Raw genomic sequence first — 25,000 nt, 5'->3', positions numbered from 1 at the left:
AAATGTTTGATTGACAGGCGGCTTATAATTTGGGGGTGTTAACATAAAATTGGGTCTTTAACAAGGTACAATCAATCAATCCAGGGGTCCGTGTTTGCCCAACTATCTGTTTTGTATTGCTTATAAGAGGCATGAGATTGATCACTGTTCGTTATCTTCACCTTTCATTCATCCTCCATGCAATATTATTTGTGATTTCTCGCGCTTGAGCTGAATTTCATCTAGTTCATATAATATGATGTGGGGAAAATGGAATGAAGTTGTACATTAATTCACATCAAATAATAGATACAAACAATGAAAATGTAATGACACCCACAATATAACAATCTGTCAAGTATACACATTAACGTTCAGGTAAATACCACACCTGTCTCTGTTTGCTTCTTAGCGACCTTCCGGTAAATGTTATACTTGTCTTTGTTTGCTTCTTTTTGAGTTTCAGGTAAATACCACACCTGTCTTTTATCGCTTCTCGGTGACATTCAGGTAAAAGTCACACATAATTTTGGTTACTCCTGTCTGCTGGGGACGACGAAACACACCTCTTAGGCCCACTATGTTTATCCGTCATTGTCACATCAAACTGTCGTCTTTTCTCACTTTCATCCAGAATCCAAAATGAACTCTTTAGTATTACACTGTGTACACGTTCAACACTTACCTATAAGTTTTAGCAACTCTGCATTATTTGGTAATGTTGTAATGAATAATGAAATCATCCTTGCTTCCCCACTCATAGAGTTAATGAGGTTAACTACGATCGGGGTGGATTTTGTCGCTGGAAGGAATCCGATGTTTGACCTAAAACATATCGCAGCTTGATCAATGTTTACGACTGACTTCCATATCCCAAAACACTCACTCAGCATCTGATCATGATTATTTGGACAAATGACAATGTGTATTGTGTTTTTCTGAGACATTTGCTAAGAAAATACCCCAGTTGTGGTGATAAAACAAGTAAACAATCGTAAAAAGATTCTATCGATCTATCTCCCGATTTCGAAAGCAATGCGAGTAGTATGGCCTACTGTGAGTTTTATTTAATCTGATTCTGCAATCGAGTTGTCTCCTTTGTCTTTGTTTCGCACGGTCCCCAGGCGTTTAATGGTGTTCCTGAGCAGAGCTTCTCCGATTTTTGGACCTCGATTCTTTTCTTTTCTTGCGGAAGGAATACGGTGATGTGCTATTTCCCGAATGGCGGTGACAAATCTGGATCGGGTCTCAATAGAACTGTTTAAATGAAAAAAAAGGAACAAAGGGAAGTCAATATATCCGGAATGTATTTTAGTATATACTGCAAACTACAAATGCAACTTTTAGTTGAAGGCTCAGTGGAAGCGCATTCACTTTTGGATATATATCGGGTGAGATTAGGATTTAATCTTTGCCAAAAAGCCTCACGAAAAGCTCATCCATAGTGGTTCTACTTTATGACGTTTGACCCAAAAAATGGAACAAAGTGTTTTTCATTATCACAATGTATTTAGTACGTTTTAGCTAAATGTCATCCGAGTGACCCTTGAAGCCTAAACACCGTTGAAAGGGCGAACTAAAAACATGTAAAAGTGTGAATTCGACAAAAAGGAACCTCAGCATTCGGTGACAGTATGAAAGGTGAAGATAACAAACAGTGATCAATCTGATAAATCCATAAGCAATATAAAATAGATAGTTGGGCAAACACGAACCCCTGGACACACCAGAGGTGGGATCAGTTGTCTAGGAGGAGTAAGCATCCCCTGTCGACCGGTCACATCCACCCTGATCCATATATCCTGATCAGGTAATATTTGATTTATGGTAAAAACTAGTCGTGTACAGTAACTTGAGGAAGTGAGAGTTGTCAACAAACATGGTCCAAAATTGCTGTTAATTTTGTTTCCACCCCGGGGGAAGGGTGTCCCTACAAATCCTACTGAAAATTGTTCTTTAGATTGCTTAAGTTAATTTAAAAGGTTAATTCCAGCATCACAAATGATAAATTTGCGTGTTAAAATTCTTTTCATCAAGCTTTAAATAAAAAGAAAAAGAACACAAAATAACGATATTGAAATGTGTTGGGGTTTTTTTCAGGAAAATTGTTCTCCCCCTATAAGTGTTTTTCCTCCCTTATCAGTTTCTTTAAGTTACCCTGAATTGATATGTTTCCTAAACTGATAAAAATAGCAAAATCGTATGTCAACAGAATCCCAATAAAAATGTAAAACAAAAACAATTATGTCTATAATGCGTGACAGTTGTCTATATATTTAGTGATGTTATGTGGTGAGAGTTTATATCGCATTCAAAATTTTCAGGAAAAGGTTCTGTAAAGGGAAGTATCGCTTTCCCATGCACCGCCCTGGATGATACATTGACCAAAAAAATTGTTACATGCACGAAGTAGTAACATGTCCTCATCGTGTTGCAATGTTGAACACACACACACACACACACACAGAGAGAGAGAGAGAGAGAGAGAGAGAGATGCAGAGATACAGAGATTGACATTCTATGGAATGCCTCATTAGTGATTGGTGGATCTTCATAAAATATCGGAATAATGGGTTGATTTAATATTAATATCTTCAACAAAGATTACTGATAACAAACCTGTTACAGAATTTATATGTACGCTTTGGTAAACAATCGATGGAAGGTTGTGTTATGCTCCACGGATAACGGAAATCGCTGTCCTCTGTGCTGACATCCAAACTGATATCTCCTGCGGGAACCAGGGAGCGGAAGATATCTAGTTCTCCACGGTCACCAGCTTTTTCTTCGTCTGAATTCTACAGTGATGAGAAGAGCATAAAAGGTGAAAATAACGAGGAGTGATCAATCATATAACTCCTATAAGCAATACAAAACAGAGAGTTGGGCAAACACGGCCCCTGGATATACCAGAGGTGGAGTCAGGTGCCTAGAAGGAGTAAATATCCCCTATCGACCGGTCATACTCGTCTGAATTATTAAATCTTGATTAATGTAATGATTTAATAAACATGCATCAAATAAAACTAATGTTATTGATCAATAAAGTGCAGTAGAGCCAACCCAATACTATAAACATAATTTTCCCACGAGTCAAAAAGTCCTCGGAGTTATTTGTTCACTTCAATCAAGCGTATACACACAGACAATTCTACACTTAACACTGGACCGTTCTTTCACGCGTCCGGGTTTTCATTTTAAACACCAATTACGAACTTCCGGTTGTTAATCTGACGCACGGAGTTCGGAACAACATGGAAGTATCTGTGTAGCTGTTACTATCACGTAGTTATACCAGTATCAGTATGCCCCAGCCGAATAGAGGGAAGCAAGCAAAAGCGACTAAAGTACTATTGTATGTGAGCTGTACGCCCTGGGAATTGTTAGATGTGTTCACTAGTACATGCACATTTTATTAGAATACGTGACTAAATGTTATATGTACATAAAACTTTAGAGGCAAATACATTGTATGTTTTCCAGTTGGTAGAGTAGCCAGAAAGAATACAAGCAAAGAACACCATCCCAAAGAAATGTCAATGAAAAGGTGGTCGTGCAAAACCAGCCATATAGATTTGTATTTTATTGTGAGCTTGATTTAATTGTAAGATTGAACTTGCTTGAAAAATTTGACGGTATTCAAAGTTTACAAAGTTTACACAGAATATTTTGTACAAATTGATACTTCGGATTCTTTATTTTTACTTAATATTTCAAAATGACTCATAGGCATCAAATCGTGAAAACATGAATTCCCGCGTGGTATCTGGATCAAGATTGTATTGAATGATTGTATATCATTTAACTCCCAACGCAAGAATGTTTCACTTATATGCAGACATCATGGTGAAGGGCTGGAAAATCGAGGTTTATGTTCGTCGCTTAAGGCCTTTAAGCAAAGGGGGGGGGGGGTATCTTTATCGTGCCACACCTGCTGTGGCATGAGTCCTCGGTTTTTGTGGTCTCATGTGAGAGATCATCCCATTTAGTCGCCTCTTAAGACAGGCATGGCGTACTAAGGACCTATTTTAAGCCAGATACCCACTGGACATCTTGATCATAGGTTTTTATATGTAATTTACCAATACATGTATGGATATAAGAGAGAGTAATTTTATTTTGCGAGAGGAGCTTCTCGACAAATTACGTGCATTCCTCACCTCTATCTAGAAATCTACAGAATCGCCGATATGAGGGTATGCATGTTCAAGATATTTTGATGCAAAACCCAAATGGGCTATTATGATAAAATATGGCGGTTGTGTGTGTGTGTAGGAGACCAATGGTTTGTTACGATAATTTGATACCAGACTGTTAACAGGCATTTTCCCTAGGTACCCCCTGTAATCAATTCAACACATGATGATTCTTAATTTTTTTTTAAAGTACAATTATTTTCGTTGATATGATTATTCTAACCTAGCTGATTCAGACATACAACATTCAGAATAATTACATTCTGCGTGTACTAGGCTTGCAAACTGTATTTACTAACTTCCTATACTGATATTGATTATAATTGTATATGTATTCACCTAACATAATCCACTGTTTGTGAAAATGACACTGTCCTTAGATGTGTGAAGCAGTTCGGTAATTTATTATTTTATACTTCATTATGTTAATTCAAATTTTGTTTGAATTCATTATTATATATGGCGGGTGTGACTGGTCGACAGAAGATTATCTTACTCCTCTTAGACACCTGATCCCATGTGTGTCCAGGGGTCCGTGTTTGCCCAACTCTCTATTTTACATTGCTCTATTTTGATCACTTGTTCGTTATCTTCACCTTTCATGAAACACTATGTTAAATGTGTGCAGGGCAGAAATGTGAACAATAGATAGATTGAGTGTGGATACAAAAATTAACAATGTTTTTTCTTCCTCTGAAGATTGTGAGCAGATTAAACATTGCATTATTTGTTACCTGGTCAGATTAAACATTGCATTATTTGTTACCTGGCAGATTAAACATTGCATTATTTGTTACCTGGTCAGATTAAACATTGCATCATTTGTTACCTGGCAGATTAAATATTGCATTATTTGTTACCTGGCAGATTAAACATTGCATCATTTGTTACCTGGTCAGATTAAACATTGCATTATTTGTTACCTGGTAGTTGCCTGGTAGTGTGATTATCTCTTTAAAAACTGAATATCTGTTTTTCTTCATTATTCATAAGCTGGTATGATATGAAGAAGAACATTATTTTCTTGCCTTATGTCTGCAGATTATCACGAGACCTGACCGGAAAACGAACAGCGAGGAGATGACACCACTCGCATGCGTATTTCTGCCAATAATTTCTGTGATATTGCACCATTCGACAGCGCCGTGGGTGATCAACTCTCCAACGTTCAGCTGTATTTTCTGGAATATATCACGTATTAGATAAATACTACGAGCAAGGAGTGATTATAACAGAGACACATATACCGACTATCTGGTGATGCATTGCGGTGGATAGAGATAGAAAACTTATAATGGTAAACTACTCCTTGTTATATATTCTTTTTTTCCACATATGATAGACATAATTTAGAAAAGAGGTAAGTTTCAACGAAATTTAATTAAAATAAAGATATACTATATGTATACGTATTAATTAATTGTACTCACGCCTCGTTAATTAATTGTACTCACGGGATGAGGTAGAATGCGTCTTATGGCGGACACCCATTCACAGAGGTCTTCGTGGGACTCGCACTGGGAGAACGAAGAGAGTCATTGTTACTTACACATCATAGATAAAATAATTATGATAATAATATTTATTTATATAGCGCCTATATGATTGTAAATAACCACTCTAAATCACTGCACACAATAACAATGACACAGCATGTTATAAAAGTAGTAAAAGAAAATTACAATAGCATTAAGAGAGATAAAATCAAAATAATGCTAGCAAAACATCAATAATGTGAAGTAAAATTGCTAAAAATTTAAAATATGCTGTGCACTAAGAAAGTTCCACGCCGTACAATCATTTGATATAAAATACAATAGTTGTTACAAATATACAATTATACAATTGAAAAAGCCATGTTGAAACTGATAGTAAAGACACCAGAACGATTTAAACACCTATAATAATAATATGCAAGTCTAAAAAGATGTGTTCGTAAATGTTGTTTGAAAGCGTTCAAATTCTGACAACAGCGGAGGGTATTAGGCAGATGGTTCCAGAGTGTAGCGGCTGCCACATCCAAGCGCTTGTTTCCATATGTGGAGGTTCGACATCTAGGTCTAACTAATGTCAGTGCATTTTCAGATCTTGGGGAACGATTTGGTTGATAGAAACTTCATCAATTCAATTTGTCATTTAAAAAAACATACCTGAATGTAAAACGTTCTACAACACGTATGGATTTCAAACACATTTTCTCGACCGAACTGTGACCTATTGTAAGAGAAAAAGAAAGATATCCGAGTTTTGTGTGGTGTATCATGACGTAAAACAGATAAATGGTATGTACAGAAGTTTACCCGGAAATTTCCTGAACTCCGCGGACATCTCGCTTCGGAATCACTTTCAACGCCTCAACTGACTGAAAATGGGATGTAGGACAATGAATAAACAGAATGATATAGAATTTTTTTCAGTAACTTTAATTGCTAAGTCTCAGAGTTGCATATTCACATCTAAGTTGTTAATTCATACTATCATAGTAATTGTATTAATTTCCTGTGTCAGTCATACTATCATAGTAATTGTATTAATTTCTTTTGTACGTCATACTATTATAGTAATTGTATTAATTTCTTTTGTACGTCATACTATCATAGTAATTGTATTAATTTCTTTTGTACGTCATACTATCATGGTAATTGTATTAATTTCCTGTGTCAGTCATACTATCATAGTAATTGTATTAATTTCTTTTGTACGTCATACTATCATAGTAATTGTGTTAATTTCTTTTGTACGTCATACTATCATGGTAATTGTATTAATTTCCTGTGTCAGTCATACTATCATAGTAATTGTATTAATTTCTTTTGTACGTCATACTATCATAGTAATTGTATTAATTTCCTGTGTCAGTCATACTATCATAGTAATTGTATTAATTTCCTGTGTCAGTCATACTATCATGGTAATTGTATTAATTTCTTTTGTCTGTCATACTATCATAGTAATTGTATTAATTTCCTGTGTCCGTCATACTATCATAGTAATTGTATTAATTTCTTCTGTACGTCATACTATCATAGTAATTGTATTAATTTCCTGTGTCCGTCATACTATCATAGTAATTGTATTAATTTCCTGTGTCCGTCATACTATCATAGTAATTGTATTAATTTCTTCTGTACGTCATACTATCATAGTAATTGTATTAATTTCTTTTGTACGTCATACTAACGTAGTAATTGTATTAATTTCTTCTGTACGTCATACTATCATAGTAATTGTATTAATTTCTTTTGTACGTCATACTAACGTAGTAATTGTATTAATTTCTTCTGTACGTCATACTATCGTAGTAATTGTATTAATTTCTTCTGTACGTCATACTATCATAGTAATTGTATTAATTTCCTGTGTCAGTCATACTATCATAGTAATTGTATTAATTTCCTGTGTCAGTCATACTATCATAGTAATTGTATTAATTTCCTGTGTCAGTCATACTATCATAGTAATTGTATTAATTTCCTGTGTCAGTCATACTATCATAGTAATTGTATTAATTTCTTCTCTACGTCATACTATCATAGTAATTGTATTAATTTCTTCTGTACGTCATACTATCATAGTAATTGTGTTAATTTCTTTTGTACGTCATACTATCGTAGTAATTGTGTTAATTTCTTTTGTACGTCATACTATCATAGTAATTGTGTTAATTTCTTTTGTACGTCATACTATCGTAGTAATTGTGTTAATTTCTTTTGTACGTCATACTATCGTAGTAATTGTATTAATGTCCTGTGTCCGTCATACTATCGTAGTAATTGTGTTAATTTCTTCTGTACGTCATACTATCATAGTAATTGTATTAATTTCCTGTGTCAGTCATACTGTCGTAGTAATTGTATTAATTTCTTCTGTACGTCATACTATCATGGTAATTGTATTAATTTCCTGTGTCAGTCATACTATCATAGTAATTGTATTAATTTCTTTTGTACGTCATACTGTCGTAGTAATTGTGTTAATTTCTTTTGTACGTCATACTGTCGTAGTAATTGTGTTAATTTCTTTTGTACGTCATACTATCGTAGTAATTGTATTAATTTCTTCTGTACGTCATACTATCATAGTAATTGTATTAATGTCCTGTGTCCGTCATACTATCATAGTAATTGTATTAATTTCTTCTGTACGTCATACTATCGTAGTAATTGTATTAATTTCTTCTGTACGTCATACTATCGTAGTAATTGTATTAATTTCTTCTGTACGTCATACTATCATAGTAATTGTATTAATGTCCTGTGTCCGTCATACTATCATAGTAATTGTATTAATGTCCTGTGTCCGTCATACTATCATAGTAATTGTATTAATTTCTTCTGTACGTCATACTATCGTAGTAATTGTATTAATTTCTTCTGTACGTCATACTATCGTAGTAATTGTATTAATTTCTTCTGTACGTCATACTATCGTAGTAATTGTATTAATTTCTTTTGTACGTCATACTATCATAGTAATTGTATTAATTTCTTTTGTACGTCATACTATCGTAGTAATTGTATTAATTTCTTTTGTACGTCATACTATCGTAGTAATTGTATTAATTTCTTCTGTACGTCATACTATCATAGTAATTGTATTAATTTCTTCTGTACGTCATACTATCATAGTAATTGTATTAATTTCTTCTGTACGTCATACTATCATAGTAATTGTATTAATTTCTTCTGTACGTCATACTATCATAGTAATTGTATTAATTTCTTCTGTACGTCATACTATCATAGTAATTGTATGTGGGAGATCTTACCTGCTCAGACGTAAAGTACGTTATTCCATCCTCATTCACCACAAAATATCGAGATAACCAGCTTTTCCACTATAGAAAATAACACTCAATACAAATAGCACTTTCGTTAACTAAGAGGCGATATCCTACTAACCTCACAAACCCTTGACATATTGGGACAATCAGTAGGAGTGTAACTATACGACAGAAGCGTATCATGGTTGTGGTGTAACTATACGACAGAAGCGTATCATGGTTGTGGTGTAACTATACGAAGAAGCGTATCATGGTTGTGGTGTAACTATACGACAGAAGCGTATCATGGTTGTGGTGTAACTATACGACAGAAACGTATCATGGTTGTGGTGTAACTATACGAAGAAGCGTATCATGGTTGTGGTGTAACTATACGACAGAAGCGTATCATGGTTGTGGTGTAACTATACGAAGAAGCGTATCATGGTTGTGGTGTAACTATACGACAGAAGCGTATCATGGTTGTGGTGTAACTACACGACAGAAGCGTATCATGGTTGTGGTGTAATACATTGTACTTAATTGACACTTGTGACCAAGAAAATAGTATAAACATTCTATTTTTAGAACGATATTTTCAGAGTAAAAAGAAAAATGACGTAACACGTGTTTCATCCTATCAGTGTATGTTTTAAAAGAGAATTATCCAGAATGTAATTCTCATATAGAGAGGGGCTGTAATAACCGTGATAATAAGCACTCTACAATCACTTGGCATCATTATATTCTAACTTTGACATCTGCGGATTGGATTGGAAATAACGGTCGATTTATGACAGTGTACATGTATATTTCTAGACGTTAATTCGGCTCGGCAGTAAACAAGGAATCGGGCACTTTTTTCAACTTTGATTACTATCTATTGTAAGTCAGTAACTTTTTATCAAAATATTCCTAGTAAATGATTGCAAATTGGCAAGTTATTTAACTGCTTGGGATTAATTTCTACTGGGTTTGAGGGGTTTATTCTGACTTTGATATACTTAAACTGTATTGTGATAATTACCGCGATATATTGCTTTTCATAATTTATTTAATGTGTGTGTCTCTGTTCTGAAATAAAGCACTACTTATCTAAATGGACAAGGGAAAGAGATATATCATTGTATCATTATTATTATTACTATGCAAAGAACATTAAATGGTAAAGATGAGATGTACAGAAAATGGCGGGACGTAAGGATACCTTTCCTCCCTGTTTGGTGCAGTATCCTGATTTGATAGTACTTAGATAACCAGCGGGCGTATAAAATATACTGTCTCGTTGATTCAACATGGTCGTCTGTCTTCGCTGTAGAGAAAATGAAATCACTTAAAATTTCATTTTGCAAAAAATACATAATGGCATAAACTGCAACTTTTTTTTACGCCGGCTTACTGAATAAAGCACGTTAGGAATTCGTGAACAGTACCCCGGCGTGTACACTGTATAAACCACGTTAATAGTTCATGAACAGTACCCCGGCGTGTACACTGTATAAACCACGTTAATAGTTCATGAACAGTACCCCGGCGTGTACACTGTATAAACCACGTTAATAGTTCATGAACAGTATCCCGGCGTGTACACTCCATAAAGCACGTTAATAGTTCATGAATAGTACCCCGGCGTGTACACTGTATAAACCACGTTAATAGTTCATGAACAGTACCCCTGCATGTACACTGTATAAACCACGTTAATAGTTCATGAACAGTACCCCTGCATGTACACTGTATAAACCACGTTAATAGTTCATGAACAGTACCCCGGCGTGTACACTGTATAAACCACGTTAATAGTTCATGAACAGTACCCCGGCGTGTACACTCCATAAAGCACATTAATAGTTCATGAACAGTACCCCGGCGTGTACACTCCATAAAGCACGTTAATAGTTCATGAACAGTACCCCGGCGTGTACACTCCATAAAGCACGTTAATAGTTCATGAACAGTACCCCGGCGTGTACACTCCATAAAGCACGTTAATAGTTCATGAACAGTAACCAGGCGTGTACACTCCATAAAGCACGTTAATAGTTCATGAACAGTAACCAGGCGTGTACAGCGTATCAAGCACGTTAGTAATTCATGTACAGTACCCCGGCGTGTACACTGTATAAAGCACGTTAGTTGTCTGTGAACAGAACCCCGGCGTTATACTGCATAATGCACGTTAATAGTTCATGAACAACACCCCCGGCGTTTATACTCCATAAATCATGTTAGTAATCCATAAACAATAACCCGGCGTGTACACTGTATAAAGCATGTTAGTAGGTCAAGAACAGTACCCCTGCGTGTACACTGTATAAAGCACGTTAATAGTTCATGAACAGTACCCCGGGGTATATTCTCCATAAAGCACGTTAGTAGTCCGTGAACAGTACCCCGGCGTGTACACTGTATAAAGAACGTCAGTAGTCCATGAACAGTACCCTGGTGTGAAGTGTTCCAGTTCATACTATCATATATTTTCGAAAATGAAATTTATTTATGATATTTACTTTTTTCGTTTCTGTCGAAATTCCCAGGCATCAAAGTAAGCGTGCTATATCTATCTATATTCATACGCATATTCATGTTCAAATGGCTATCATTAAAATCCATAAAGGTATCAAAGGCACAGACATTAAACCTTTAAATGTAAATGTTGCCCATGGTCATCTTACACCGAATTTTCTGTCATATAGAACAGGTACTTGATAGAACAAGACACCCCAAGCGCTATTTTATCAGATTGATAGCATGTGTAAAACTAGTCCTCCATGTCTGAAACACCCATGCATACACAAATGAGTTTATACCCATTTCAGCATTTTTTGGCTTATAAAATGTACTTATGATTAGGTTGTGTTCACTTACGCAAGCAAGGTGAAGCACCATAATATATTTCACTAACGGATACCCCCTTTCTTGTCTTACCTTTTGAGGCAATATCAATTTTATGGACTGTATCCAGAGATGTACTTCATCCGGCGTGTCGGACTGTAATCAAACAAGTAAACATTGATTTAATCATGATAATAATAATACTGTCCTTTATTTAAACAGGATAGCACAATTAGTTTAAAAACTAGTTTACATTGTGGTCCTGAAAATATATATACAGACATCAGAATTGTACAGATATAATATAAAATAGTATATGAAGGTATGTTGTATACATACATGTACGCTATCTACATATTTAAAACTGAAAATAAAAATGAAAATAAATAAATAAATAAAAAATAAAACTGAAAATAATCAGAAACAAATCTATATGGTTTTAATTTTCCGAATGCAATTTTTTTCTAATATATGCGGATTTAAAAGTTTCCAATGTTGGGTAATATTTTAAAAATTCTAGTATATTATTCCATAAATGTGAACCGTAAATTGTAAAAGATCTTCTAAAAGATTGTGTCTTTGTTCTCTGGATATATAATGAATTACTTTGACTTAATCTGGTAGATCTACTGCTAATTTCATGAATATACTGAAAAACATTTAAATAATCGGGGGTTAGATCATGTAAAACTTTAAAAACAAGAATGATAGTTCTATATACAAAATAGTCTTAAACAGCATCAGAATTCGCTCTCCTAATCATACCTCCAGTAATCTGATACACAGAGGATATCTATATTGCGTGTTTTGATATTTGGTTTATCCAACGAGTTAATATGGTGTATTTTTTGCGAGGCTTGCCAAGCGAATAAATACACCATACCAACGAGTTGGATAAACCAAAATATCAAAATACACAATTATAAATCCGATGTTCTATTTATCTCATACGTCTTCTCTTCACATAATGTTGAGATGATCCCCGGTATGATAGAAACAGCTGATTCAATTTGTTTTGAATCCGTGGCTCAGACGTCTTACTTGTTAATCTCTCTTACGCAGGCAAAAAACAGTGCGCTTATAATCGATCCATGTATATTACAAAGGGCATTTTTATGAAAGAAACCATGGACGAAAATTGTTTTAGAAGGGATTATAGTTTATGATTAATAATGATTTTGCCATTCCAACAAAATAACAACTATTGACCGAGTATTTACTTTTTGACGTAGGCCTGACCTTCTGATAAAAGTTTGATGTTGCCGTCTTTTTTAAATAAACATGTGTAGGAACGATCAATGAAAATAATATGACCCCACCCTATTTTTAATATTTTAATGCAGCGTTATTAGAATGCTCAACAGTTTACAAAGAAAAGAAAAGTAAAAGTGTCTCTGTGTTTTGATTTTATCCACGTGGTTTCTTTGGATCGGAGGGCGAGAGGAAATCCTGAGGCACTTTAGCAAGTAAAGCTGTTGAGGATTATTACATTTAATATGGCTCCAGAGAAAAGAGACTGCTTGTAAATGCTTGGTACCAAAGCATGTCGAGGTACTTTTGATTAGGCCTGTCCAGTAGGCGGTTGATTCCTTGTTGATGATAATAGTGTGGACATCTCTTTGTTTTGTTATCATAATTTTTGAGTATAGTTATTGATGGAGATGACATTTTTATGGCCGGAAACCTTCATTAAATGTCAGTGGGGGCAATATCATTTTAATTTTGCTATATAAGAAATTCTAAATAAATACAGAATATCAAGTTATACGCTTTATTTCATGCATCAATATGCATAAACACGGAAGATATGTCATCGAAGCGGGAATAGTGTCAAAAGTAGTTCGTACCAATGGTGCTTTATCAAACGGGTGTGTGATAAAGCTATGCTTAATCTCACTCGCAATATACACCACATGTATGAGATAAAAATTGATCATTAACTCGCTTCAAAATGCCTTCAGAAGTGTATTGATTAAAAGACGTCGAATGGTACCGTCGTTGCATTTAAACGTAGAAAAATAAGAAATTAACCATCAAGTGGAATCAATGGATTTCGGGGAGGGGAGGGGGGTCAAGTTTCGTGTATTTCGTGAAAAGCCCTATCCCGTGAATTTAAAACTGCAAGGAAATATGCTAGATTAATTTCATGGAAAGATGAAGATAACGTACAGTGATCAATCTCATAATTTCTATAAGTAATACAAAATACAAAGTTCAGCAAACACGGGCTCCTGGACACACCAGAGATGGTGTGGTCAGGTGCCTAGGAGGAGTAAGCAACCACTGTCCACCGGTGACATATACCATAAGCCCTATAACTTGATCAGGTAAACGGAGTTATCCGTAGTCAACATCAGCGTGTAAAGAACGGCCTAACATTTCGTATGAAACACGTCAGATTGCATTTAACCCAATGACAGGTTGTAGTGGCAAACTAGATCCTTATAAGGACCATATGATTTGCGAAATTATTACTTTAAACGAGACTGTTGAAACCCCTGTAACATCAACTTGTTTGTCAGTATCCTGCCTCGATTTAAAACTGGTCAAGCTCCTGTGTATTGAATCAGTTTAGAGACATAAACGCCATATGCAGGTGCATCGTCGGAAACCCACGGTTGGTTACGCTTCGTTCCTCTCTTCATCACCCGTGGGTCCATTCATTCCTACTCGCTCGTTCTCATGAATAATTAATGAGGTAATCTGATTGGGCGCTCATCGTATACCCTGAGCGAATTTGTCCTATCAACAAGACGCTTTCAGCCCAATTTCGGTATACAATTCTTGTGATAGCAAAGTTAAGTTGATGATACCTTTAAAAACAGAAGAGTTCCATTACTATAACGATTACTTTGATTGGACGATATTTTAAAATATTTATTCATGAGAACGAGTGAGTAGAAATGCATGGACCCACGGGTGATGGAGAGAGGAGCGAAGCGTAACCAACCGTGGTTTTCCGACGATGATGCAGGTGATAGTCGAATATTGCTACATAAGTATGGGAAGTTGACGATGGCGAAGCTGAAATTATTCCGTTTGTCATTAAGTTTAATTGTTAGTTTGCCTTTGATATCTACTTTTGGTGTTTCTATGTGCAGAAATTCCATTCCAACCAAACTGTAAACTCGTGGCAATCTACGAACCCACTTCCCCACGAATTTTAATGATCCAATAGTAGTATAAGGTGACTATAACTAAAGAATAATGAGATCAATCTGATAATTCCTATAAGCAATACGAGGAGGGCAAACACGGACCCCTGTATATACCAGAGATGGGATCAGGTGCCTAGGAGGAGTAAGTATAAGTAGCATGTTACCTCAATGAAGTAAGTTCGGTTTTCTGTGTGTAACTCAAACATGCCGAAAAGACCGCCAGTGCGTTTATTTCTAAAACAGATAAAAACATGGGTTAAAGGAAAAGAAGCTAAATGAATGTTGCAACGTATTTAGATGAATCCAATGTTTCGTTGGTGGGATAGAATTACAGATGAATTCAATGTTTCATTGGTGGTATAGAATAACAGATGATTTCAATGTTTCATTGGTGGGATAGAATAACAGCCTGTTTACACTACATACACAGTGCTTGCTCTCACATGCTGCATTTCATTTCGTGGAATGTGATTCAAAGGCTCTGTCGACTAGAAATCAAGAAAGCGAGAGGTTCATTAAACATTCTATGACTAATATCTAATTTGTAAAAAAAAAAAAAAAACGAAGAAAAAACATATAGAGAAATAGTGTACTTTGTATCTATATGATTAAATCCACACGACACGCTCCTCAATATTTTCATCTAGATTTTCCAATAAGAGAGATATTAAGACATACCTCATTGGAGACATAGTAAAACAATCCATATTCATTCAAGACAAAAAATCTTCTCTTCCAACTTTTCATCTGAAATAGAGTGGCAATGTTATACACCAACAAGTATATATGTTGTACAATCAAAGGCATTTTAAGTGTTATGTTTTAGTATCCACAATCATGACAAAGTTTTATTTTTTAGTATCCACAATCATGACAAAGTTTTATGTTTTGGAATCCACAATCATGACAAAGTATCCACAATCATGACAAAGGTTTATTTTTTAGTATTCACAATCATGACAAAGTTTTATTTTTTAGTATTCACAATCATGACAAAGTTTCCTGTTTTGGTATCCACAATCAAGACAGTTTTTTCATTGCACGAATGTGGACTTGCTCAGACTTAGACACTTTTCAAAAAATCGTTTTGTTTTTCTTATTTCCGTCATGATCTTTGAATACATGCAATGGCTTCCGATTTTACGTGAAATAATCATATATACCTTAGCGCCCTCTTTGGTACAGAAGCCGGATTTGATAACCGGGATGTTGTTAGCAGCGTGACTCCTGTGGGGTCTTTCTGAGTAAAAGTCTCGAATACTGGGATCCTGCAAAAATTAACCAGTCAGAATTATCAACATTTGTTTGTAGATGGACTGATTTTTTTCTGTATCTACGATCATTTCTATGAACTTTGATATCTTTGACACTACACAAATTTATTTGTTAAATTATGTCAAACTCTGGAGATGATAAAAGACTTATAGTTAGTATTGGTGTTTATTCGGAGATGATAAAAGACTTAAATTTGGTATTGGTGTTTATTCGGAGATGATAAAAGACTTAAATTTGGCATTGGTGTTTATTCGGAGATGATAAAAGACTTATATTCAGTACCGAGGTTTATTCTCTTACAAAACAATCAGGGAAATATTTGAGTATATCTTGTATGTGTACTGACTATAACGGCGTCGCCATTGTGTAAACACGTGGCAGACGTTAGAGCCAGACAAATATAATATATGGCCCGGATCATCGATCCTAGGACTTTAGCAAATAACGATGTTTAACCCAGAAGCGTTCTATCACAGTATACTATGGAAGACGTCCTGTTTCCTCGTCTCACGTGTGTATGACATTGAATTAAAATCGTCACCTCCGAGGATAGCTGCCGGAAGGAGGCGCCAAACTCTGCATTCAATTTCTGCATGTCGTTAATATGGTTTGCGAGTCCTTGCATTTCATCACAAGCTTCTGTAAATAGGAGAAATGTAATGGCCTTCTTTCAACGTAAACTAAAAACATGTTCCCATATACAATAATCACATTTTCGTTCAAAGCTGAAGGTGAGATATAGGGTAAATCCATTATAAGGATTACATCGATATCACGAGCAAATCCATTGTAAGGATCACATCGATATGATGTAAATCCATTATAAGGATTACATCGATATGATGTAAATCCATTATAAGGATTACATCGATATTATGTCCAAAATATGTTGAATACGACGCTACATCGACTAAATGGTTTATTAATGTGCAATACTTCAGAATCTGCTATCGTGATAGGATACCTGAGGCGGTGACAGTTTTTTTTTTTTTTGTGACAGACCGTAAATTTGTAACGGCGAAACATCAAAGTCATATCTAACACTGCTCATAAACCACATTTAGCAAAGGCCTTGAATCAAGCTGATTTCGTTTGAGTGAAGATCAATGTTAAAACAAACTATAAATATTTGTCAAAGTAATCAGTAGAAATAATGGGCATGGTACAGATAATCGCCAAACTGAAACTAGAACCAGGGGAGCTGATACTACTGACAATGGACATGCTAAAAGATCCTCGGAGATTCTCACTGCAAATGTGGTGGTGTTCATCGGAACCCTCGTCAGTGAGGACAGACAGCTGTTTCAAAAACAGAGGATATTTGAGAATTCTTTGGACGGGTTGAATGATAAACGACTCCAGACTGTGCGAGTGTTCTTTAGTCTCGTTCTGGTCATCAAGGAAGTGACGTAACTGATCGTTTCCTTCTGCAAGATGAGTTGTCTGATATTAGTGATGAGAATAAACACAACGTCACTTTCTATGGTTATTTTTTCAATGAATTCATTGTCAGTATTTAAAACTGTCGATCTTAAAGTCTATGGCTCCTTGATGTATTATTATTAGTTTTGTCTTGTACTTTTTGTTTTATTACCTGCATTCAGAATGTCCTTAACCTTGCTATACAGAGCACAGAAGGAGCTGTAAATCTTGAACTGCTCAGCATAGATTAAGAACACACCTCCGACAGCAAAGATTGTGCTCTGGATAAGAAGAAAAAAAATAGTGTGAGAAATTATATCAGACATATTTTATAACTATCAACTGATCCATCAATTGTTTCTGTTCTGATTGCGTTATTTACCCTCCCATCCCCACCCCCTCACTCCCCACCTTCCCATCCCCACCCCCTCACTTCCCATCTATACTTCCCACCCTCACTTCCCCACTCCTCATTTCTCACCCTCACTTCAAGAACAACACAAAATAAAAATCTTCGGACTTTTCCATCAATCAAAATATGATGTGGCCATCTTTTTTTTTTTTTTTTTTTGCTCTTCCAGTTAGTGTTCTAAGTTCACTTAATATGGGGATAAATTGAAATATGTCAGACTTAAACACGTGTGATGCAGACGGTTCAACTACTGTATATGTAAATATACATAAAACATGTGTTTTATCGTCACTATAACCGGAAGTGATAATCACTAACATTGTAAGGGAAATTGCACGAGGCGCTTACGCACGTCATTTATTTTCCCACAATGTTTAAAATTATGTCAATACAATGACACTTCATTGTTTGAAATAAGGAGATCATCTCCGGAGTGAATATCGCTTGTTGCTGTCGATATATATTTATTGACAAAACCTACATCTAAATTAATTTTGAAGAAAATAACGCTATGCTTTCGTTACACATGTACTTTGAATTTGTTGTGTTGAATATTAATTCCAGAAAACTTTTATCTTCCGTAATGACTTTGTGTTATTCTCACGTTTATGTGTTTAACGCCATGCGGACGCAAACTCGAGAACACACCACGCAGTATCATTACCCTCACTATACGGCTGTCCTCTGACGTGTACACATCCCTGTGTTTTGCCATCACTGATTCTAAACTCTGTAGAAAGTCTCTCTGAACATTCAATATCTCCTGTAAGCTGGCAGATAATTGCTGGATCTCCATCGTTGTGAGAAACGTTTCCGTCGACAGAGGGCGTAAGTATCGCACAGCCAGAATGTCAATGTTCTGCAACAGTCAAATTATACAAATAATCTCTGTGCAACTTCATACCAAACTCAAATAACGCAAATTAGGGTGGGTTTTTGGTTGTTTTTTTTTTTTTTTTTTTTTTTGTCCAACTTTATACAAAACTCAAATAACGCAAGTTAGGAGGGTTTTTTTTTTTATCGTTCAACTTTATACACAAAAATCTGATGACAATCAAAATCAAAAAATCACGATCTTTACATTTTAACATTTCCCATGTCATAAATTTCCGGAATTGATATATTTATAAATTGTTACCATAGACTTGTTACATAACACAGTATTCCTGTTTCCCTGATAAGAACAAAAACACTCTACATAACTTCACCCTATATCTTACCCTTTATTTTACCTTTCCGGAACACCTCTATAGTTTTCATTAGTAGTGCAATCCGATTTTGTCCCGCTTCCACAGATATATTGAATTGTTCTCGGATATGATGATGACAAACAATATTCAACAAAAAGATATATTCTAAACTTAATGATTAAAAATGAATTTAATTACATTCGTATTGTGTACACTATTTTCCAGTATACAATAAAATCGATACACGCCAAAATTGGTATCACATCACACTTCAATATACATGTAAACTCTCGGGCAATATACATGTAAACCCTCGGACAATATATATGTAAACCCTCGGGCAATATACATGTAAACTCTCGGGCAATATACATGTAAACCCTCGGACAATATATATGTAAACCTTCGGCCAATATACATGTAAACCCTCGGGCAATATATATGTAAACCCTCGGGCAATATGCATGTCAACCCTCGGGCTAATAATTGAGTATCGGGTTGATAAGGGGTGTGATAAAGATTTCGCCATGGATTATTCTTTATGAAATCACCTGGTAAATATTGTATGACAAAGGAAAGATTTGATGTCATCTTTCAGGATGACCTGTAGGTACAGTATATAACAAAAGTGTAGCTTGCTGTTTCTTTCAACACACCTTTACGTAGGTCCTCTCAGTTTCCAGAATCTCCGTCAAGAGTTTTCTAAGATTGCGGGTGGTGGATCCAACCTCTGTCATATTTTAGTGGTTAGATAATCTACAAAAAAGTTATAATCATTGGTCATACTCTGGATATTACGAGCATGCTAGACAACAATCAAAAGCCAAATGGTAGAGGTTCGTTGGCTGGTTGTATATTATTCAACATGTCAAACGGTTGAAGAGGATTGATTGTATTTAAGGAGGCAGACATGTCAAACATTATAGGACGATTGACAGTATTTAAGGAGGCATACACACTTTGGAAACATGGAGTGGCTTTAATAGAGAAATTAATCCATTTTGCCATTGCTTTTATTCCCCTCATAATAGAAGCATCTTCAACATGTATTCCGTACATTAATGTGTAATTAAGAAATAGGTATCATTTTAAAATATCTATCGGGATATAAATACGGGTTGGCACGTGACCAAATTACAATATTTGATCACGTACTATTTATTTATATTCCGATAGATGTTTCTAAATGATACCTTATTACTTATTTTTACATTTTTGATCTATAAGCATTGCAGAATTTTATTGCACTGAAAAGCAGGTATATCAACAAAGACAAATCCAGCAACTCAGGAGTATATAATTGAAAACTCTCCCTTATGTCTAAATTGGTAATTTTGGAGAGCAAATATAGAAACGCACTGCGTAAGGGGGGAGGGGTTACAGTTTGTAAGTGAGCTTTCACTTTTGAAAGTTGAAGACGCAGCTGTTAAAGACCTACTTTAAAAGATATTTTGTGGACATTACGAAGTTAACACAAGACTGGGGTGGAGGAACATGAAGAACAGGGCGGCAGTCGTCAGATGTAGGCAAATAATTTATAGACAAGACAGAGAGGATGCAAATGAATCTCCTGAGAGGACTGACACCACAGATGATGTGGAAGTAAGGGGCGGTTTGACTGACACCACAGAGGATGTGGAAGTAAGGGGCGGTTTGACTGACACCACAGAGGATGTGGAAGTAAGGGGCGGTTTGACTGACACCACAGAGGATGTGGAAGTAAGGGGCGGTTTGACTGACACCACAGAGGATGTGGAAGTAAGGGGCGGTTTGACTGACACCACAGAGGATGTGGAAGTAAGGGGCGGTTTTGATTTGGATTTGTAATTGTTGACAAACATGAGCTCAATGAACGCTTCTGTTGACTCAATAAATTTATGTTATAGGTTTTCAACGACACCTTGCTTTGATGCTCCGATATAAACATGATTTGATGTGCTTAGAAATCGGCATCACTCATGGATATTGTGGCACGCAGGCAGTGAGGTGTGTAGGTCTTATTGCACTTTGACAACTTACAAATATTGACCATAAATCCTAAAGGTCAAATGTCATCGTCTAACATGAAAGCTGCTAAATTTAGCCATCGTTTGCATACGGTGACCAGTGCAGCAGACGAAATTTTAGACATACATAAGTAAGACATTGTTTTACTGAACTGTTTCATCATTAATGAAAGTCCACTGCTTGGAATACAAATAAAATCCCAAATACATTTTGTGATGTTGATTTCATCTATTGATAGACTTCTGTAATAAGCGGAAGCGATGGCTAGATGTGCATTGCCTTAGTAAAAGTAGTACCGGTAACCTACTTTTAACAAATGTTCATACGCATAGATGTGACCTCTGTTGAACAATGTGATGCATGCGTATTGTTCGTAATAGTGTTATATCAGAGAAAACAGTTGAAAATGTAGATACGGGAATATACCCTAGGATGAATGCCTGCCCTCATTCAGACAAACTCGTTGATATGCGCAATATATGTGTGCGCGTAGTTTCTGCAGTAGTGCGTCACATGAAATCACATTACCCTTTCTTATGCGCACATTTATAGCAATGCCTACTGAAATGAGGTCTGCGGAATTTGAATTATAGAGGACTGCAATTTCGATCAATGATCGGCGTAGTAAAATATCGCTTTTTTCCCTCATTTGAAAGCAAAATTGAAAGTATTGATTTTGTTTCAAGTAGAACATAGTCAAAACAAACGTACATGTATTACAATAAGATTTGAGTCCGCATTGAATAGTATTGAATCTTGAGTTCAGTCTGACATCTATTTCCTGCCCTTTGTCACTTATAATAGAATCAAATATTCAACCAATCAATCAAGCAGATCAATTGATCATTCAGAAGATATGCTTCATCTACATGCCCCGGAGCTAAAAATGATTTGTTTAGTGGTGTGTTGAACCCCAATGCTATACGGAAGAACACATGACAGTGTGATTTAAGGAAGAAATGTCTGGTTTGTTTGTTTTAATGTATGTGCACACAATGGGATACTTGTAAGACGACCCTACACAGGCTATGCCTTCACGCTTCCATCGCTTAAATACAACTAAACTAGACATTACTCCGTATACATGATAAAAAACAAAACATGCTTATAATGACTTTCCATACAAATCGCGCTTCTGTATGACGTACGTATGATTCCCTTATTACCCTATATAAGACTAGTCCCCGTATAACACTATTTTGTTTGTTGGTTAACTATGTACAATGGAAAGCTTGGTCATTGTCATAACGGTGAAGCGAAGTCGCTGTATAAATCACCAGGTCTATCTACAAACTATAGACAACGATTCCGTATATCAAAATGAAAACATAAAATCGACACACACAACATTCCATTTTGACGTTCATAGTTCCCGACCAGTGACGTCAGGTTAGGCTGCTGATTCGCATGTGAGTGGGAGATTTGCCTATTGCTGTAATACATAGGTTAACTAACATGGAAGTGGGAGATTTGCCTATTGCTGTAATAGGTTAACTAACATGGGAGTGGGAGATTTGCCTATTGCTGTAATAGGTTAACTAACATGGGAGTGGGAGATTTGCCTATTGCTGTAATAGGTTAACTAACATGGGAGTGGGAGATTTGTCCATTGCTGTAATAGGTTAACTAACATGGGAGTGGGAGATTTGTCTATTGCTGTAATACATAGGTTAACTAACATGGGAGTGGGAGATTTGTCTATTGCTGTAATACATAGGTTAACTAACAATGGAGTGGGAGATTTGTCTATTGCTGTAATACATAGGTTAACTAACATGGGAGTGGGAGATTTGTCTATTGCTGTAATACATAGGTTAACTAACAATGGAGTGGGAGATTTGTCTATTGCTGTAATACATAGGTTAACTAACAATGGAGTGGGAGATTTGTCTATTGCTGTAATACATAGGTTAACTAACATGGGAGTGGGAGATTTGTCTATTGCTGTAATACATAGGTTAACTAACAATGGAGTGGGAGATTTGTCTATTGCTGTAATACATAGGTTAACTAACATGGGAGTGGGAGATTTGTCTATTGCTGTAATACATAGGTTAACTAACATGGGAGTGGGAGATTTGTCTATTGCTGTAATACATAGGTTAACTAACATGGGAGTGGGAGATTTGTCTATTGCTGTAATACATAGGTTAACTAACATGGGAGTGGGAGATTTGTCTATTGCTGTAATACATAGGTTAACTAACAATGGAGTGGGAGATTTGTCCATTGCTGTAATACATAGGTTAACTAACAATGGAGTGGGAGATTTGTCCATTGCTGTAATACATAGGTTAACTAACAATGGAGTGGGAGATTTGTCTATTGCTGTAATACATAGGTTAACTAACATGGGAGTGGGAGATTTGTCTATTGCTGTAATACATAGGTTAACTAACAGTGGAGTGGGAGATTTGCCTATTTCTGTAATACATAGGTTAACTAACAATGGAGTGGGAGATTTGTCTATTGCTGTAATACATAGGTTAACTAACAATGGAGTGGGAGATTTGTCTATTGCTGTAATACATAGGTTAACTAACAATGGAGTGGGAGATTTGTCTATTGCTGTAATACATAGGTTAACTAACAATGGAGTGGGAGATTTGTCTATTGCTGTAATACATAGGTTAACTAACATGGGAGTGGGAGATTTGTTTCTTGCTGTAATACATAGGTTAACTAACATGGGAGTGGGAGATTTGTCTATTGCTGTAATACATAGGTTAACTAACATGGGAGTGGGAGATTTGTCTATTGCTGTAATACATAGGTTAACTAACATGGGAGTGGGAGATTTGTCTATTGCTGTAATACATAGGTTAACTAACAATGGAGTGGGAGATTTGCCTATTGCTGTAATACATAGGTTAACTAACAATGGAGTGGGAGATTTGTCTATTGCTGTAATACAAAGGTTAACTAACATGGGAGTGGGAGATTTGTCTATTGCTGTAATGCAAAGGTTAACTAACATATTTGAGCGTTATCAAGGAAAAACAGAAATGTGATTATCGTAGAATCAAACATTCTTTTTGAAGAATGTATCAATGTGTCAACTCTACGCATTTTACTCACAAAATTAATAAAAGTGCAAAGCACTTTTATCTTAAATTTTTGAGTGAAATGTCAAGAGTTTGTACATCGATATATTTTTAAAAAGAATGTTTGACTCTTATAATTCCAATTAGTTCCCTGTATTAAAACTTTCAAAAAGAATGACTAGTTTCCTGGCTAAATATCAGTACAATACATTATTTGTTTTCATGCACGTATGGATACATCTCGTTTTCGGATTTATTGGTGTGAATTGATTTTGTCCAATCAAAACAATTGTAATAAATAGCATTGGAATTATTAGCATATATACATGACGGATGTTACATTTATCACATTCCATATAGACACGCGCACCCACAGTCTACACAAATGCATATGGATCAGTGAAAAATAAAACACGAAAATCCACACTTGCAACCTAAACATTAAGTTCCTTATAAACTGCTTGAAACACTTTAGCTATCAATTGTTACAGGAATTGTCGAAACTTGGAAAACAAAATCACAAAGCACCTTACATTTTTGTACAACAGAAATATATCTCATTTATAGGTTGTAGCCGCAAAAGATGGCATTTTCATCAAAGGAACGTATAGGATCCTTTTCCCAATACTACATTGGAATAATGTGTGGTATCTCTATACACCAGACATATATACATTGTATGATACCAACTTTATCTCCTATGATTCCATTGTATCAAAT

General features: G+C 35.6%; 1 protein-coding gene across 7 annotated transcripts in view; it reads right to left on the bottom strand.

The window, feature by feature from the left end:
• LOC125674179 (protein still life, isoforms C/SIF type 2-like) overlaps positions 1-25,000 on the bottom strand; it is a 33,195-nt gene that overhangs the window by 5,383 nt on the left and 2,812 nt on the right. For 2 of the 7 annotated variants that reach the window (XM_056159524.1, XM_048911254.2), the window contains exons 2-20: positions 19,886-19,985; positions 18,704-18,898; positions 17,800-17,908; positions 17,456-17,632; positions 16,747-16,844; positions 16,094-16,198; positions 15,609-15,677; positions 15,357-15,418; positions 15,095-15,164; positions 11,866-11,928; positions 10,145-10,249; positions 8,944-9,012; positions 6,476-6,537; positions 6,326-6,389; positions 5,630-5,692; positions 5,204-5,356; positions 2,599-2,777; positions 1,035-1,236; positions 1-804 (exon numbers count right to left, since the gene is read on the bottom strand). The exon at positions 1-804 is cut by the window's left edge and continues 5,383 nt beyond it. In XM_056159524.1, the coding sequence (XP_056015499.1) occupies positions 1,047-1,236; positions 2,599-2,777; positions 5,204-5,356; positions 5,630-5,692; positions 6,326-6,389; positions 6,476-6,537; positions 8,944-9,012; positions 10,145-10,249; positions 11,866-11,928; positions 15,095-15,164; positions 15,357-15,418; positions 15,609-15,677; positions 16,094-16,198; positions 16,747-16,844; positions 17,456-17,632; positions 17,800-17,908; positions 18,704-18,898; positions 19,886-19,966 (1,914 nt within the window). In that variant the 5' untranslated portion in view covers positions 19,967-19,985 and the 3' untranslated portion in view covers positions 1-804; positions 1,035-1,046. Of the gene's footprint in view, positions 1,237-2,598; positions 2,778-5,203; positions 5,357-5,629; positions 5,693-6,325; positions 6,390-6,475; positions 6,538-8,943; positions 9,013-10,144; positions 10,250-11,865; positions 11,929-15,094; positions 15,165-15,356; positions 15,419-15,608; positions 15,678-16,093; positions 16,199-16,746; positions 16,845-17,455; positions 17,633-17,799; positions 17,909-18,643; positions 18,899-19,885; positions 19,986-25,000 lie in introns of all 7 variants that reach the window. The other 5 variants (XM_056159522.1, XM_056159523.1, XM_048911255.2 and 2 more) reach the window with 3 other exon arrangements.

The sequence above is a fragment of the Ostrea edulis genome, chromosome 3, assembly GCF_947568905.1.
Source record: "Ostrea edulis chromosome 3, xbOstEdul1.1, whole genome shotgun sequence".
Classification (NCBI taxonomy): domain Eukaryota; kingdom Metazoa; phylum Mollusca; class Bivalvia; order Ostreida; family Ostreidae; genus Ostrea; species Ostrea edulis.
The sequence above is the reverse complement of the archived record's forward strand: the minus strand, read 5'-3'. Positions and strand labels throughout refer to the sequence as shown.